Source organism: Myiozetetes cayanensis, unplaced genomic scaffold (assembly GCF_022539395.1).
Source record: "Myiozetetes cayanensis isolate MyiCay16 unplaced genomic scaffold, myiCay2020 scf890, whole genome shotgun sequence".
NCBI lineage: Eukaryota > Metazoa > Chordata > Aves > Passeriformes > Tyrannidae > Myiozetetes > Myiozetetes cayanensis.
The window spans coordinates 1-18449 of NW_026088175.1; the positions used below are offsets into that span (position 1 = coordinate 1).

Below are 18449 nucleotides of genomic sequence, written 5' to 3' on the forward strand. Positions count from 1 at the left end.
TTTGGGGTCCTGAGGGGATTTGGGGGTCCTGAGGGGATTTTGAGGGGATTTGGGGGCCTGAGGGGATTTGGGGGTCCTGAGGGGATTTTGAGGGGGTTTGGGGTCCTGAGGGGATTTGGGGGCCTGAGGGGATTTTGAGGGGTTTGGGGGTCCTGAGGGGATTTTGGGGATCCTGAGGGGATTTTGAGGGGTTTGGGGTCCTGAGGGGATTTGAGGGGGGTTTTGGGGTCTGAGGGGATTTTGAGGGGTTTTGGGATCCTGAGGGGATTTTGGGGATCCTGAGGGGATATTGAGGGGGTTTTGGGGTCCTGAGGGGATTTTGAGGGGGTTTTAGGGATCTTGAGGAGTTTTGGGGGTCCTGAGGGGATTTTGAGGGGGTTTTGGGGGTCTGAGGGGATTTTGGGGATCCTGAGGGGATTTTGAGGGGTTTTGGGGTCTGAGGGGATTTTGGAGGTCCTGAGGGGATTTTGAGGGGGTTTGGGCTCTTGAGGGGGTTTGGGCATCCTGGGGTGGATTTTGGATGGGATTTTGGGGTCCCGAGGGGGTTTTGGGGGCCCCAGAGGGGTCCTGGATCCCCCCCCGACCCCTGTGTCCCCCCCAGGCGTGTCAAGCATCATGGCATCCTCACTCTGAGCCCCCGCCAGACACGGAGCCCCCAAAACGGAGCTCCCTGAACCTCTCAATACCCTCTCCCCGCCCCCTGATCCCCCCATACCATTTAAACCAGTAAAGAGGCTCCTCTGGCGCTGGGGTCGTTCTTGAAGGGCCTGAGGGGAGGGGGGGGGCGGTCTGAGGGCGGAGGGCGTGGCTTGCCTGAGGGGTGGGCGTGGTCTCAGTGGGTGTGAGGGGCGGTGGGCGTGGCTTGAGTTGTGATGGGCGGTGGGCGTGGCCTGAGTTGTGAGGGGGCGATGGGCGTGGCTCGGCGTCACGGGGGTGGGCGTGTCCGAAGGGCGTGGCCCGACCTCGTGACGCGCCTCCGTGGGGCGATGGGCGTGGCTTGCGGGGCTCCGTGGGCGTGGCCTCCCCGCGGGCGGTGGGCGGGGTCTTTCCGGGCCGTGTTCCGAAGGCGCGCGTGGGCGTGGCCTCTCCCCCCGCGCCTGCGCGTTGTTCTCCCCGCCCTCCGCGGGCGCGGCCAGGGCGGGCGCGGCGCGTGCGCAGTGGGCGGGGCACGGGGGTGGGGTGGGGGCCCGGTCGCGATTCCGGCGCCTGTCGCGACAGGAGGGGGGCCCAGGGCCGCGATCATGGTGGATTATCACAGCGCCGCGCAGCCCCAGCACGCCTACGGCGGCAACGGGCCCGGCCCCAACGGCGACTACATGGCCCAGGAGGACGACTGGGACCGGGACCTCCTGCTCGACCCCGCCTGGGAGAAACAGCAGAGGAAGGTGGGGGGGTCTGAGGGGTCTGTGAGGGGATCGGGGGGGTCTGAGGGGATCGGGACCGGGACCTCCTGCTCGACCCCGCCTGGGAGAAACAGCAGAGGAAGGTGGGGGGGTCTGAGGGGAGACTGAGGGGTCTGAGGGGATCGAGGGGGTCAGGGGGGTCTGAGGGGATCGGGACCGGGACCTCCTGCTCGACTCCCGCCTGGGAGAAACAGCAGAGGAAGGTGGGGGTCTGTGAGGGGATCGGGGGTCTGAGGGGATCGAGGGGCTCTGAGGGGTCTGAGGGGATCGGGACTGGGACCTCCTGCCTCGACCCCGCCTGGGAGAAACAGCAGAGGAAGGTGGGGGTCTGTGAGGGGACTGGGGGGTCTGAGGGGATCAGGGGGTCTGAGGATCGGGGGAGTTCTGAGGGGATCGGGGGTTCTGAGGATCAGGGTCTGAGGGATCTGGGGGTCAGGGGTCTGAGGATCGGAGGGGTCTGAGGGGTCTGAGGGGATCGGGACCGGGACCTCCTGCCTCGACCCTGCCTGGGAGAAACAGCAGAGGAAGGTGGGGGGTCTGAGGGGTCTGTGGGGATCTGGGGGTCTGAGGGGATCGGGGGAGTCTGAGGGGTCAGTGGGAGTCTGAGGGGATCGGGGGTCTGAGGGTCTGTGAGGGGATCGGGAGGTCTGAGGGATCGGGGGTCTGAGGGGATCTGGGGGGATCTGGGGGACTAGGGGTCTGAGGGGTCTGGGAGGATCGGGGGTCTGAGGAGCACTGGAGGGTCTGAGGATCAGGGGGATCCCTGAGGGGATCGGGGGTCTGAGGGGTCTGTGAGGATCGGGATCTGGGGGTCTGAGGGGATCGGGGGTTCTGAGGGGCACTGAGGGGATCGGGGGTCTGAGGGGATCAGGGGGCCTAGAAGGGTCCTGTGAGGATCGGGGGTTCTGAGGGGTCTGAGGGGTCTAGGGGATCCCTGGGGGACTCGGGCCTGGGAGGTACACTGAGGGGATCGGGGGTCTTGAGGGGTCTGAGGGGATCAGGGGATCCCTGAGGGGATCAGGGGGTCTGAGGGGACACTGGGAGTCTGAGGGGATCAGGGGATCCCTGAGGGGATCTGAGGGGTCCCAGAGGGGTCTCTGAGGGGATCTGAGGGGTCTGAGGGGATCGGGGGTCCGCAGGAGGTCCCTGAGGGACTGCAGAGGGGTCTGAGGGGGTACTGAGGGTCTGAGGATCGGGGGTCCTGAGGGGACCGAGGTGGTCCCGAGGAGGCTCCTGAGGGGATACAGGGGGATCAGAGGGGTCTGAGGGGATCGGGGAGTCTGAGGGGACTGCGAGCTGGGGTCTGGAGGGATCGAGGGGTCTGAGGGGATCACTGGGACTGGGGTCTGAGGAGGATCGGGGTGATCCGGGGTCCCTGAGGGGATCGGGTGAGGTCTCTGAGGGGTCCCTGAGGGGATCTGGGGTCCTGAGGGTCCCTGTGAGGGGTCAGCCTGAGGGGACTCAGGGGGGTCTGAGGGGTCTGTGACCCGGAGGGTCTGAGGGGTCCGCTGGGGGTTCAGGATGTTTTGGGGGTCCCTGAGGGGGTTCAGACTTTTGGGGTTCAGGATGTTTTGAGGGGGTTCAGGATGTTTTGGGGGTCCCTGAGGGGGTTCAGGACTGTTTTGGGGGTTCAGGACGTTTTGAGGGCGGTCAGGACGTTTTGGGGGACTCCTTGAGGTGGGTTCAGGACGTTTTGGGGGTCAGGATGTTTTGGGGGTCCCTGAGGGGGTTCAGGACGTTTTTGGGGGTCTGAGGGGTCAGGACGTTTTGGGGGGACAACTCTGAGGGGTCTGGGGGGTTCAGGACGTTTTGGGGTTCAGGACGATTTGGGGTCAGGATGTTTTAGGGTCCTTGGGGGTCTGGGGGTTCAGGACGTTTTAGGGGTTCAGGACGTTTTGGGGTCTCTCCTGAGGGGAGTTCAGGACGTTTTGGGGGTCCCCTTTAATGAGGGGTGGGATGGAGTGGGGGGGGTATCACTTTTTTGGGGGGAGGGGGAAGAAAGGAGGAGATTTCGGGGCCGATCCCGCGGGTTTTGTTGGGAATTCCGGGCGGGGGAAGTTCCGGAGGGCTCGGGATGGGGGGGGGGGATCCCCAAATCCCCCTCGGGATCGGGGAGGGGTCCCCAAAAAACCCCCCCGGAGCGTGGGAAGCGGCGGAGCTGGGAGGGGTTTGCCCGGAATTCCCGAAGGGTTCCGGGTTAATCCTGGGAGAGACTCGCGCTGGGGGGGGGAGGGAAGGAGGAATTCCCTCCGGGCCGGCAGAATTCCCTGGATTTCGGGGAGAATTCCCGCGGTTTGGGGGAAATCCCTTCAGTTCTGGGTGGGATTCCTTCAGTTTTGGGTGGAATTCCTTCAGTTTTGGGTGGAATTGCTTCAGTTTGGGGTTGAATCCCTTCAGTTTTGGGTGGAATCCCTTCAGTTTTGGGTTTAATTTTCTCTGTTCTGAGTGGAATTCCTTCAGTTTTGGGTTCAATTCCTTCAGTTTTGGATTGAATCCCTTTAGTTTTGGGTTGAATCCCTTCAGTTTTGGGTGGAATTCTTTCAGTTTTGGGTGGAATCCCTTCAGTTTGGGGTGGAATTCCTTCAGTTTTGGGTGGAATTCTTTCAGTTTTGGGTGGAATCCCTTCAGTTTGGGGTTGAATTCCTTCAGTTTTGGGTGGAATTCTCTCTGTTTTGGGTGAAATTCTCTCTGTTTGGGTACAGCTCGCTCTGTTTTGGGGGAAATTCCCTCAGTGTTGGGTGAAGTTCTCTCTGTTTTGGGTTGAATTCCTTCAGTTTCGGGTGAAATTCTCTGTTTTGGGTGAAATTCTCTCTGTTTTGGGTGAAATTCTCTCTGTTTTGGGTGAAATTCCCTCAGTTTTGCGTCGGCTTCCTTGAGCTTGGGGTGAAATTCCCTCAGTTTCGGGTGAAATTCCCTCTGTTTCGGGTTTAGTTCATCCAGTTTTGTGTCTGATTCCCTTAGTTTGGGTTCAATTCCTTCGGTTTCGCTCCAATTCCCTGAATTCTGGGTTTGTTTCCCTCGATTTTTGGGTGGAATTCCCTGAGTTTGGGTCGAATTCTCTCAGTTTGGGGTGGAATTCCCTGAGTTTTGGGTGGAATTCTCTGAGTTTTGGGTCGAATTCCCTCAGTTTGGGGTCGAATTCTCTCAGTTTGGGGTGGAATTCCCTGAGTTTTGGCTTTAATCCCCTCAGTTTGGGGTGGAATTCCCTCAGTTTGGGGTTGAATTCTCTGAGTTTTGGCTTTAATCCCCTCAGTTTTGGGTTGAATTCCCTGAGTTTTGACTTTAATTCCCTCAGTTTGGGGTGGAATTCCCTGAGTTTTGGGTCGAATTCTCTCAGTTTTGGGTCGAATTCCCTCAGTTTGGGGTGGAATTCCCCGAGTTTTGGGTGGAATTCCCTGGATTTGGGCTCTCTGGGGGGGGCTGGGCTCCGTTGCCGTGGTTACCGCGGCTTCTCCTGCCGTTTTTAGGGACAATCCGGGCTGAACCGGGAATATTTTGGGCTCGGGAGCAGCAGGAGGAACTTCCTGCTCCTCTTCCTCCTCCTCCTCCTCCTCCTCCTCCTCCTCCCTCCCGGCCTTTCCCCCCCATTCCTGGGGCCGGAATTCCGAGTGTCCCGGAAATCCCACGGGAAGGGAAGGTTTGGGAAGGGAAGGGAAGGAAGGGGCCGTTCCCAGGGGATTGGCCTCTGGAATTCCTCTGGAATTCCAGCAATGCAGCCGGACCCGTGTGGGAATCACAGCCCTGTGGGAACCCCCCTTCCTCCAAACTCTCCTCCCTTCCCTTCCCTTCCTTCCTTCCCTTCCCTTCCTCCTTCCCCTTCCCCTTCCCTTCCCTTCCTTCCCTTCCTTCCTTCCTTCCTCAAACCTTCCCAACCCTTCCCTTCCTTCCTTCCTTCCTCAAACCTTCCCAAACCTTCCTCCCAAACCTTCCCTTCCTCCCAAACCTTCCTTCCTCCCCAAACCTTCCCTTCCCAAACCTTCCCTTCCCAAACCTTCCCTTCCCCTTACCTTCCCTTCCCTTCCCTTCCCTTCCCTTCCCTTCCCTTCCCTTCCCTTCCCAAACCTTCCCAAACCTTCCCTCCCCTTCCCTTCCCTTCCCTTCCCTTCCCTTCCCTTCCCTTCCCTACCCTTCCCAAACCTTCCCAAACCTTCCCAAACCTTCCCAAACCTTCCTTCCCAAACCTTCCTTCCCAAACCTTCCTTCCCTTCTCCTCCCAAACCTTCCTTCCTTCCTCAAACCTTCCCTTCCCAAACCTTCCCTTCCCAAACCTTCCCAAACCTTCCCAAACCTCCCCAAACCCCCCTGGATTTTCCCAAACCCCCCCAGATTTGCCCCAAAGGGGAAGCAGAGGAGGATCCCTCTGGAATCCCTCTGGAATCCCTCTGGAATCCCTCTGGAATTCCCAAATCTCCAGAAGGGCGAGGACTGAGGAGCATCCCGGGCTCCCCCTCCCCTGGGGGAGGCCCCAAAATCCGCAGGAACTGCCCCAAAAATCGGCCCCAAGGAGGCAGCTCCCACATTCCAGGCCCGGCAGGGAAAATCCCGGGAATGGGGAGGGGTGGGAAGGGCCGGGACCCCCCAATTCCTCCTCTCCCTGCTTTTCTTTTTTTAAAAAAACATCTTTCTGCATTTTCCTCTTCAGTTTTCAGGCAGTTTTCCCAATTTCCCCTCTTTTTCCTCGGTTTCCCAACACTTTTCCTGCTCTTATCCCACTTCCCAACTTTTCCTCCTCTTGTCCTGGAATTTTCCTCATTTTTCCTCCTTGATTTTCCCTTGATTTTCCTTGATTTCCTCCCTTCATTTTCCCTCATTTTCCCCTCATTTTCCCCTGACTTTCCCTCATTTTTCCCTCATTTTCCCTCATTTCCCCTTCATTATCCCTGATTTCCCCTTATTTTTCCCTCATTTTCCCTCATTTTCCCCTCATTTTCCCTCATTTTTCCTGATTTTCCCTCATTTCCTCCCTTTTCCCTTTTTCCCTCATTTTCCCTCATTTTCCCTCATTTTTCCCCTCATTTTCCCCTCATTTTCCCTCATTTTCCCCTCATTCTTCCCTCATTTTCCCCTCATTTTCCCTCATTTTCCCCTCATTATCCCTGATTTCCCCTCATTTTTCCCTCATTTTTCCTTCATTTCCCCTCATTTTTCCCTCACTTTTCCCTCATTTTTCCTTCATTTTTCCTCATTTTTCTCTGATTTTCCCTCATTTTCCCTCATTTTTCCTCATTTTCCCCTAATTTTCCCTCATTTTTCCCTCATTTTTCCCTCATTTCCCCTCATCTTTCCCTCATTTTCCCCTGATTTTCCCTCATTTTCCCTTATTTTCCCTCATTTTTCCCTGACTTTCCCTCATTTTTCCCTCATTTTCCCTCATTTTTCCCTGATTTTCCCTCATTTTCCCTCATTTTCCCCTGATTTTCCCTCATTTTCTCTGATTTTCTCTCATTTCCTCTCATTTTTCCCTGATTTTCTCTCATTTTCCCTCATTTTTCCCTGACTTTCCCTCATTTTTCCCTCATTTTTCCCCCATTTTTCCTTCATTTTCCCCTCCCTCCCCCCCAGCGGCCTCAGCGGCGCCTCCTAATTGTGTTAATTGCGTTAATTGCGTTCATTGTGCAAAGGAGGCGTTAATTGGAGCGCGGGGAACGCCTGGATGGGCTCTTTTTATTCCCTCTGGAATTTCCTTTGGCCTGCTCTTAACGGGAATTTTGGGAATGTGGGAACCCCTTCGGGAATTCGGGAATGTGGGAACCCCTTTGGGAATTCCAGGGGTCCTTTTTCTCCTTCACCTTGGAATTCCTGGGATATTCTTTCTTCTTCTCCTCTGGAATTCCTGGGATCCTTTTTCTCCTTCTCCTCTGGAATTCTTGGGATCCTCTTTCTCCTTCTCCTTGGAATTCTTGGGATCTTCTTTCTCCTTCCCCTTGGAATTCCTGAGATTTTCTTTCTCCATTCCCTCTGGAATTTCTGGGATCTTCTTTCTCCTTCCCTCTGGAATTCTTGGGATCTTCTTTCTCCTTCCCTCTGGAATTCCTGGGATCTTCTTTTTCCTTCCCTCTGGAATTCCAGGGGTCCTTTTTCTCCTTCCCCTTGAAATTCTTGGGATCTTCTTTCTCCTTCCCTTCTGGAATTCCTGGGATCCTCTTTCTCCTTCCCCCCTGGAATTCCAGGGATCCTTTTTCTCCTTCCCCTTGGAATTCCAGGGATTCTCTTTTTCCTTCCCTCTGGAATTCCAGGGGTCCTTTTTGTCCTTCCCCCTGGAATTCCTGGATCCTCTTTCTCCTTCCCTTCTGGAATTCCTGGGATCTTCTTTCGCCTTCCCCTTGGAATTCCAGGGATCCTTTTTGTCCTTCCCTGGAATTCTTGGGATCCTCTTTCTTCTTCCCCTTGGAATTCCAGGGATTCTTTTTCTCCTTCTTTCTGGAATTCCTGGGATCCTTTTTCTCTTTCCCCCTGGAATTCCCGGGATCCTGGAAAAGTGGAGGAAAATGGGGCCAAAAGTCAGGAAAGGTTCATTTTCCACCCCCAGAATTCCCAACTTTTGGGGCCTCACTGGATCTTCCAACCCCAGAATTCCCAACTTTTGGGGCCTCACTGGATCTTCCAACCCCAGAATTCCCAAACTCTGGAATTGGGGGGGGGGTTGGGAATGAGGTGCCTTTTCCTCCCTGCTCCAGCTTTTCCTTGGAAAACGGGGGATAAAAGCAGGTGGGAAGGGGCTCTTGGGAATTCCCGGATTTTTTGGGGGGGCTGGGATGAATTCCCAGCTTTCCCCCCTGGCCCTGGCAGGGCCACAATGCCTGGAAAAGGCTTTTTGTGGGGAGGAAATTCCAGAGGCCCGGCCGGAATCTCCTTTTTAGGCCCTTTTTCGGGAGCTGGGTTTGCTCTGGGCAGGGAGGGGGGGTCGATCCAGGCGGGATTTATCCCAAATTCCAGAGGTTCCTCTTCCCAAACCCCTCTTTAAACCCCTTTAAAAAAAAAAATGACCCTTTTGGGGTGGGGTTTTTGGGATTTTCCTGGGATTTTGGGGAGTTTTCCAGGATGTTTTGACCCCCCTGGGCTCTTCCAGAGCTCCTAAAGAGGAAAAGCTCTCTCTGGAAGTGGATTTGGGGAATTTTCCTGGGATTTTGGGGACTTTTCCGGGGTGTTTTGACCCCCCTGGGCTCTTCCAGAGCTCCTAAAGTGGGAAAAGCTCCCGCTGGAAGTGGATTTGGGGAATTTTCCTGGGATTCTGGGGACTTTTTGGGATGTTTTGACCCCCCCGGGCTCTTCCAGAGCTCCTAAAGTGGGAAAAGCTCCCTCTGGAAGTGGATTTGGGGAATTTTCCTGGGATTTTGGGGACTTTTCCGGGCTGTTTTGACCCCCCTGGGCTTTTCCAGAGCTTCAGAAGTGGGAAAAGCTCCTTCTGGAAGTGGATTTGGGGAATTTTCCTGGGATTCTGGGGACTTTTTGGGATGTTTTGACCCCCCTGGGCCCTTCCAGAGCTCCTAAAGTGGGAAAAGCTCCCTCTGGAAGTGGATTTGGGGAATTTTCCTGGGATTTTGGGGACTTTTCTGGGATGTTTTGACCCCCCTTATCCCTTCCAGAGCTCCTAAAGTGGGAAAAGTTCCCTCTGGAAGTGGATTTTGGGGGGATTTGGGGACTTTTCCAGGATGTTTTGCACCCCCTGGGCTCTTCCAAAGCTCCTAAAGCGGGAAAATCTCCCTCTGGAAGTGGATTTTGGGGGGATTTGGGGACTTTTCCAGGATGTTTTGCCCCCCCTGGGCTCTTCCAGAGCTCCTAAAGTGGGAAAAGCTCCCTCTGGAAGTGGATTTGGGGAATTTTCCTGGGATTTTGGGGACTTTTCCGGGCTGTTTTGACCCCCCATGGCTCTTCCAGAGCTCCTAAAGTGGGAAAAGCTCCCTCTGGAAGTGGATTTGGGGAATTTTCCTGGGATTTTGGGGACTTTTCCAGGATGTTTTGACCCCCCTGGGCCCTTCCAGAGCTCCAGAAGTGGGAAAAGCTCCCTCTGGAAGTGGATTTGGGGAATTTTCCTGGGATTTTGGGGACTTTTCCAGGCTGTTTGACCCCCCTGGGCCCTTCCAGAGCTCCAAAAGCGGGAAAAGCTCCCGCTGGAAGTGGATTTTTTTAGGATTTTGGGAGTTTTCCGGGATGTTTTGACCCCCCTGGGCTCTTCCAGGGCTCCTAAAGCGGGAAAACCTCCCTCTGGAAGTGGATTTTTTGGGGATTTGGGGACTTTTCCAGGATGTTTTGACCCCCTGGGCCCTTCCAGAGTTCCTAAAGTGGGAAAAGCTTCCTCTGGAAGTGGATTTGGGGAATTTTCCTGGGGTTCTGGGGACTTTTCTGGGATGTTTTGACCCCCCTGGGCCCTTCCAGAGCTCCTAAAGCGGGAAAAGCTCCCTCTGGAAGTGGATTTGGGGAATTTTCCTGGGATTTGGGGATGTTTCCAGGCTGTTTGACCCCCCTGGGCTCTTCCAGAGCTCCTAAAGCGGGAAAAACTCCTGCTGGAAGTGGATTTGGGGAATTTTCCTGGGATTTTGGGGACTTTTCCGGGCTGTTTTGACCCCCCTGGGCTCTTCCAGAGCTCCTAAAGCGGGAAAAGCTCCCTCTGGAAGTGGATTTGGGGAATTTGGGGAGTTTTCTGGGCTGTTTTGCCCCCCCTGGGCCCTTCCAGAGCTCCTAAAGCGGGAAAAGCTCCCTCTGGAAGTGGATTTGGGGAATTTTCCTGGGATTTTGGGGACTTTTCCGGGCTGTTTTGCCCCCCTGGGCTCATTCCGGGCGTTCCGGGGCCGCTCCGGAGGCTCCGCCCGGCCCCTCCCAGCCCTGGAATGTGGGAGCCGCTCAAAGTCCCGGGAAACGCCCTCGGAGTCACCTGCGGGACCCACCCGGGAAAGGGACGGGAAAGGACAGGAAAGAGTCTGGAAAAGGCCAGGAAAGGGCTTGGAAAGGGCTTGGAAAGGGCTTGGAAAGGGCCTGGAAAGGGCTTGGAAAGGGCTTGGAAAGGGTCTGGAAAGGGACAGGAAAGGGCTTGGAAAGAGTTTGAAAAGGGCTTGGAAAGGGCTTGGAAAGGGATTGGAAAGAGAATGGAAAAGGAATGGAAAGGGCTTGGAAAGGGTCTGGAAAGAGCTTGGAAAGGGTCTGGGAAAGGGTCTGGAAAGGACCTGGAAAGGACCTGGAAAGGGCTTGGAAAGGGCTTGGAAAGGGTCTGGAAAGGGCTTGGAAAGGGCCTGGGAAGGGCCTGGAAAGGGCTTGGAAAGGGCTTGGAAAGGGTCTGGAAAGGGCCTGGGAAGGACCTGGAAAGGGTCTGGAAGGGGCTTGGAAAGGGAATGGAAAGGGATTGGAAAGGGAATGGAAAGGGTCTGGAAAGGGCCTGGAAAGGGCCTGGAAAGGGATTGGAAAGGGCTTGGAAAGGGTCTGGAAAGGGCCTGGAAAGGGCCTGGAAAGGGATTGGAAAGGGCTTGGAAAGGGTCTGGAAAGGGATTGGAAAGGGCCTGGAAAGGGCTTGGAAAGGGATTGGAAAGGGAATGGAAAGGGATTGGAAAGGGAATGGAAAGGGTCTGGAAAGGGCTTGGAAAGGGATTGGAAAGGGTCTGGAAAGGGTTAGGAAAGGGTCAGGAAAGGGCTTGGAAAGGGCTTGGAAAGGGAATGGAAAGGGTCTGGAAAGGTCCAGGAAAGGGCCTGGAAAGGGTCTGGAAAGGGCTTGGAAAGGACTTGGAAAGGGCCCTGGAAGTGCTGGGAAAAGCTGGGGGGGTTGGAAAAGGGGCTTTCCCACAGGATCCCAGGGGCTCATTCCCAATGGGATTAAGGGGTCATTCCCAATGGGATCAAGGGGCCATTCCCAGTGGGATCCAGGGATCATTCCCAGTGGGATGAAGGGATCATTCCCAATGGGAAGAGCCCCCCTGATCCCGGTTTCCTGTCCCTCAGACGTTCACGGCCTGGTGCAATTCCCAGTGGGATGAAGGGATCATTCCCAATGGGATCAATGGGCTCATTCCCAATGGGATTAAGGGACCATTCCCAGTGGGATGAAGGGAATTCCCAATCCCATGTCCTGTCCCTCAGACGTTCACGGCCTGGTGCAATTCCCAGTGGGATTAAGGGGTCATTCCCAGTGGGATCAATGGGCTCAATCCCAATGGGATCAGCGGGGTCATTCCCAATGGGATGAAGGGATCATTCCCATTGGGATGAGCCCCCAATCCCAGGTTTCCCTGTCCCTCAGACGTTCACGGCCTGGTGCAATTCCCAGTGGGATGAAGGGGTCATTCCCAGTGGGATGAAGGGACCATTCCCAATGGGATGAAGGGGTCATTCCCAGTGGGATTAAGGGCTCATTCCCAATGGGAAGAGCCCCCTGATCCCAGTTTTCCTGTCCCTCAGACGTTCACGGCCTGGTGCAATTCCCAGTGGGATTAAGGGGCCATTCCCAGTAGGATCAGTGGGGCCATTCCCAGTGGGATGAAGGGATCATTCCCGTTGGGATCAGTGGGATCATTCCCAGTGGGATGAAGGGATCATTCCCAGTGGGATGAAGGGAATTCCCAATCCCAGTCTCCCTGTCCCTCAGACGTTCACGGCCTGGTGCAATTCCCAGTGGGATGAAGGGGCCATTCCCAGTGGGATTAAGGGATCATTCCCATTGGGAAGAGCCCCCAATCCCAGTTTTCCTGTCCCTCAGACGTTCACGGCCTGGTGCAATTCCCAGTGGGATGAAGGGATCATTCCCAGTGGGATCAATGGGCTCATTCCCAGTGGGATTAAGGGGCCATTCCCAGTGGGATGAAGGGGTCATTCCCAATGGGATGAAGGGAATTCCCAATCCCAGTTTCCCTGTCCCTCAGACGTTCACGGCCTGGTGCAATTCCCAGTGGGATCAATGGGCTCATTCCCATTGGGATGAGCCCCCAATCCCGGTCTCCCTGTCCCTCAGACGTTCACGGCCTGGTGCAATTCCCAATGGGATGAAGGGGTCATTCCCAGTGGGATGAAGGGGTCATTCCCAGTGGGATTAAGGGCTCATTCCCAGTGGGATCAAGGGTCATTCCTAGTCCCTCAAGGCGTCATTCCCACGGCCTGGTGCAATTCCCAGTGGGATCAGTGGGGTCATTCCCAGTGGGATTAAGGGATCATTCCCAGTGGGATGAAGGGATCATTCCCAATGGGAAGAGCCCCCCCTGATCCCAGTTTTCCTGTCCCTCAGACGTTCACGGCCTGGTGCAATTCCCAGTGGGATGAAGGGCTCATTCCCAATGAATCAGTGGGATCATTCCCAGTGGGAAGAGCCCCCAATCCCGGTCTCCCTGTCCCTCAGACGTTCACGGCCTGGTGCAATTCCCAGTGGGATCAGTGGGATGATTCCCAGTGGGATTAAGGGATCATTCCCAATGGGATTAAGGGATCATTCCCATTGGGATGAGCCCCCAATCCCAGTTTCCTGTCCCTCAGACGTTCACGGCCTGGTGCAATTCCCAGTGGGATCAAGGGGTCATTCCCAGTGGGATTAAGGGATCATTCCCAGTGGGATTAAGGGATCATTCCCAGTGGGATCAGTGGGGTCATTCCCAGTGGGATCAGTGGGATCATTCCCATTGGGATGAGCCCCCAATCCCGGTTTCCCTGTCCCTCAGACGTTCACAGCCTGGTGCAATTCCCAGTGGGATCAGTGGGGTCATTCCCAGTGGGATCAGTGGGGTCATTCCCAGTGGGATGAAGGGAATTCCCAATCCCAGTTTCCCTGTCCCTCAGACGTTCACGGCCTGGTGCAATTCCCAGTGGGATGAAGGGGCCATTCCCAGTGGGATGAAGGGATCATTCCCAGTGGGATGAAGGGAATTCCCAATCCCGGTTTTCCTGTCCCTCAGACGTTCACGGCCTGGTGCAATTCCCAGTGGGATGAAGGGGTCATTCCCAGTGGGATGAAGGGATCATTCCCAGTGGGAAGAGCTCCCCCAATCCCGGTCTCCCTGTCCCTCAGACGTTCACGGCCTGGTGCAATTCCCAGTGGGATGAAGGGATCATTCCCAGTGGGATGAAGGGAATTCCCAATCCCAGTTTTCCTGTCCCTCAGACGTTCACGGCCTGGTGCAATTCCCACCTTCGGAAAGCCGGGACGCAGATCGAGAACATCGACGAGGATTTCCGGGACGGCCTCAAGCTGATGCTGCTGCTCGAGGTCATCTCAGGTGGGCCCCAAAACCCCTCCAGACCCGCCAAAACCCTATAACCCACCCAAAACCTCCAAGTACCCAAAAACCTCCAAACCCACCTAAAACCTTTCAACCAACCCAAAAACCTCCAAACCCACCCAAAAACCTTCAAACCAACCCAAAAATCCCTCCAGATCCACCCAAAAACCTTCAAACCCACCCCAAAAACCCTCCAAATAAACCCAAAACCCTCCAAACATCCCCAAAAACCCTCCAGACCCACCCAAAAAACCTCCAAACCAACCCAAAAACCTTCAAACCCACCCCAAAAACCCTCCAGACCCACCCAAAAACCCTTCAAACCCACCCAAAAACCTCCAAATAAACCCAAACATCCCCCAAAACCTTCCAAACCCACCCAAAAACCCCTCCAGACCCGCCCAAAAACCCTGCAAACCCACCCAAAAACCCTTCAAACCCACCCAAAAAACCCTCCAAATAAACCCAAACCCCTCCAAACATCCCCAAAACCCCTCCAGACCTGCCCAAAAACCTCCAAACCCACCCAAAAATCCCTGCAAACAAACCCCAAACCCTTCAAACATCCCCAAAACCCCTCCAGACCCGCCCAAAAACCTTCAAACCCACCCCAAAAACCTCCAAACCAACACAACAACCTTGAAACCCACACAAAAACCTTCAAAGCAGCACAAAACCTTCAAACCAACCCAAAAACCTTGAAACCAACACAAAAACCTCCAAACCCACCCAAAGCTCTCCAAACCCACCCAAAAATCTTTAGGCTTGACCCAAAACTTTGAATTTTGACCCAAAACCTTTAATCTTTACTCAAACTCTTTAACCGTGACCCCAAACTTTTAACTCTGCCCCAAACCCTTTAACTTTGCTCAAAATCTTTAACTCTGCCCCAAACCCTTCAGATTTGCCCCAAACCCTTTAATTTGACCCCAAACCTTTAACTTTGCCCCAAACCCTTCAGATTTACCCCAATCCCTTTAACTTTGCCCAAAATCTTTAATTTTTGCCCCAAACCCTTCAGATTTACCCCAAACCCTTCAGATTTGCCCCAAACCTTTAACTTTGCCCCAAAACCTTCAGATTTGCCCCAAAATCTTTAACTCTGCCCCAATCCTTTTAACTTTGCCCACAAACTCTTTAACTTTGCCCCAAACTCTTCAGATTTGCCCCAACCCTTTAACTTTACCCCAAATCCTTCAGATTTGCCCCAAACCCTTTAATTTTACTCCAATTCTTTAACTTTGCCCAAAATCTTTAACTTTGCCCCAAACCCTTCAAATTTGCCCCAAACCCTTCAGATTTACCCCAAACCTTTAACTCTGCCCCAATCCCTTTAACTTTGCCCCAAATCTTTAACTCTGCCCCAAACCCTTTAACTTTGCCCAAAATCTTTAATTTTTGCCCCAAATCCTTTAGTTTGACCCCAACCCTTTAACTTTGACCCCAATCCCTTTAACTCTGCCCCAAATCTTTAATTTTTGCCCCAAACCCTTTAACTCTGCCCCAAATCTTTAACTCTGCCCCAAATCTTTAATTTTTGCCCCAAACCCTTTAATTTGACCCCAAACCTCTAACTCTTCCCCTCCCCCCCCCAGGGGAGCGGCTGCCGAAGCCGGAGCGGGGCAAGATGAGGGTTCACAAAATCAACAACGTCAACAAAGCCCTGGATTTCATCGCCAGCAAGGGCGTCAAACTCGTCTCCATCGGCGCCGAGGGTGAGCCCTGCCCTTCCCCCTCGGGATTCCCTCGGGATTCCCTCGGGATTCACCTGGAATTCACCCAGGATCCCCCTAGGATTCACCCAGGATCCCTGGGATTCACCCAGGATTCCCTGGGATTCACCTGGGATTCCCTGGGATTCACCTGGGATTCCCTGGGATTCACCCAGGATTCACCCAGGATCCCCTGGAATTCACCCAGGATCCCCCTGGGATTCACCCAGAATTCACCCAGGATCCCCTGGAATTCACCTGGAATTCCACCTGGGATTCCCTGGGATTCCCCAGGATCCCCCTGGAATTCACCTGGGATTCCCTGGGATTCACCCAGGATTCACCCAGGATCCCCCTGGAATTCACCCAGGATTCAGCCAGGATTCCCTGGGATTCCCTGGGATCCCCCTGGGATTCAGCCAGGATTCCCTGGAATTCACCTGGGATTCCCTGGGATTCACCCAGGATCCCCTGGGATTCACTCTGGATCCCCCTGGGATTCACCCAGGATTCCCTGGAATTCCTCTGGATCCCAGAACTGGCCGGTTTGGGGTCAAAACTCTGGGTTTGGGGTGTCCTGAGGGCGATTCCCGGGACCTGCTGGGGATATCCCGGGAATGCCGGGCGGAATTCCCAGCTTGGAGCCATCCCCGGGATCGGGGCCATTCCCTGCGGATTGAGGGGATTGGGATAAAAGAGTAGGGGGGGTTGGGGAATGTGGAGGGAGCTGGGGTGGGGAAAAAACACCTGGAGAAGGGGAAAAAAACATGGAAGAGGAAAAAAAACACCTGGAGAAGGGGAAAAAAAACATGGAAGAGGAAAGAAAACACCTGGAGAAGGGGGAAAAAATGGAATAGGCAAGAAGCTTCTGGAGGAGAGGAAAGAAAGATGGGATGAGAGAGAGAAATACCTGGAGAAGGGGAAAAAAAACCTGGAGAAAGGGAAGAAAGGCAGGATAAGGAAAAAAACACCTGGAGAAGGGGAGAGAAATGTGGGATGAGGGAAAAAACACCTGGAGAAAGGGAAAAAAGATGGAGGAAGGGAAAAAACACCTGGAGAAGAGAAAAAACAGCTGGAGAAGGGGGAAAAATATGGAAAAGGAGAAAAAAAGCTGGATAAGGGGGGAAAAAAATGGAATAGGGAAGAAGCTCCTGGAGGAGGGGGAAGAGCGGGATCCAAAGCCCATTCCCAGCTGGGAGGGGGGAGATTCCCGGGATTGGGGCCCCTTCCCTGGGGATCCCCCCGGGGGCTCCGCTCCAGCCAGGCCGGTTTTGTTGGGAGGGGCTGGAAAAGCTCGGGAAAACTCCTCAATCCCGAGGGAAAACTCCCCAATCCCGAGGGAAAACTCCCCATTCCCGAGGGAAAACTCCCCAATCCTGAGGGAAAACTCCCCATTCCCCAGGGAGAACTCCCCAATCCCGAGGGAAAACTCCCCAATCCCGAGGGAAAACTCCCCAATCCTGAGGGAAAACTCCCCAATCCCGAGGGAAAACTCCCCAATCCCGAGGGAAAACTCCCCATTCCCGAGGGAAAACTCCCCAATCCTGAGGGAAAACTCCCCAATCCCGAGGGAAAACTCCCCATTCCCCAGGGAAAACTCCCCAATCCTGAGGAAAACTCCCCAATCCTGGGAAAACTCCCCATTCCCAGGGAAAACTCCCATTCCTGAGGAGAACTCCTCGAGTCCCGAGGGAAAACTCCCCATTCCCGAGCGTGTCCCGGCCTGCCCCGCCCCAGCCATTCCCAGAAATCCTGGGCTGGGCTGGGCCGGGCTGGGGGAGCCTGGAATTCCTGGAATTCCTGGGATTCCTCCCTTTCCCCTCCTGGGCTGCTCCTTGAGGTGTTTTCCAAGCTCAGGAATTCCAGGATCCCGGGATTCCCACGGTTCCCTGGATCCTGTGGGTCCAGGATTCCCTGGGGTCGGGATCCCACAGTTCCAGCACTGCAGGAGGATCCCAGAGCTCCAGGATCCCGGAATTCCAGGGTCCCAGAATTCCAGGATCCCAGAGCTCCAGGATCCTGGAATTCCAGGATCCCATAATTTTGGGATTCCCAATCCTTTGATTCCCCCATTCCAGGGTGCCCCCAATTCCAGGATTCCCCAATTCCAGCCCCCAATTCCAGGATTCCCCAATCCCTTGGATTCCCCCAATTCCAGGACCCCCCCCAGTTCCAGTATTCCCCAATTCCAGGATTTTTCAATCCCTTGGATTCCCCAATTCCAGGTTTCCACAATCCTTGGATTGCCCCAGTTCCAGGATTCCCCAATTCCAGGATTTTTCAATCCCTTGGATTCCCCAATTCCAGGTTTCCACAATCCTTGGATTCCACCAATTCCAGGCCCCCCCAATTCCAGGTTTCCACAATCCTTGGATTGCCCCAGTTCCAGGATTCCCCAATTCCAGGATTCCCCAATCCCAGGCCCCCCCAATTCTAGGATTTTTCAATCCCTTGGATTCCCCAATTCCAGGTTTCCACAATCCTTGGATCCCCCCAATTCCAGGATCCCCCAATTCCAGGATCCCCCAATCCTTGGATTCCCCCATTCCAGGCCCCCCCAGTTCCAGGACCCCCCAATTCCAGGATTCCCCAATTCCAGGATTCCCCAATCCCAGGATTCCCTCAATTCAGGGTCCCCCAATCCTTGGATTCCCCCAGTTCCAAGCCCCCAATTCCAAGCCCCCAATCCCAGGATTCCCCCAGTTCCAGGATTCCCCAATCCCAGACCCTCCCAATCCTTGGATTCCCCATTCCAGCCCCCCCTTGGTCCGTCTGTGCCCCGGGAATCCCCTTTTTCCCCCCCTCCCCCCGGAATTCCGGGTCATTCCCGGTGTTCCCTTGCAGAGATCGTGGACGGGAACGCCAAGATGACCCTGGGCATGATCTGGACGATCATCCTGCGCTTCGCCATCCAGGACATCTCCGTTGAGGGTGAGGCACCCCAGCCACCCATCCCCGGGATCCACCCTGGGATCTACCCCTGGGATCTGTGCCTTGGGATCTGTACCTTGGGATCCACCCCTGGGATCTTTTTCTTGGGATCCACCCCCAGGATCCACCCCTGGGATCCACCCTTGGATACACTCTGGCATCTGACCCTGGGATCCAACCCTGGGATCCACCCTGGGATCCACCACTGGGATCCC

General features: G+C 54.9%; 1 protein-coding gene across 1 annotated transcript; it reads left to right on the forward strand.

The window, feature by feature from the left end:
* Positions 1-1182: 1182 nt before the first annotated feature.
* Positions 1183-18306, forward strand: LOC126652485 (alpha-actinin-4-like; the record flags this gene model as incomplete). The annotated part of the gene is made up of 4 exons (XM_050339242.1): positions 1183-1385; positions 13474-13588; positions 15187-15306; positions 18148-18306. Coding segments are annotated over exons 1-4 (538 nt in total), but the record flags the coding sequence as incomplete, so codon positions are not given.
* Between the last annotated feature and the right edge of the window lie 143 nt (positions 18307-18449).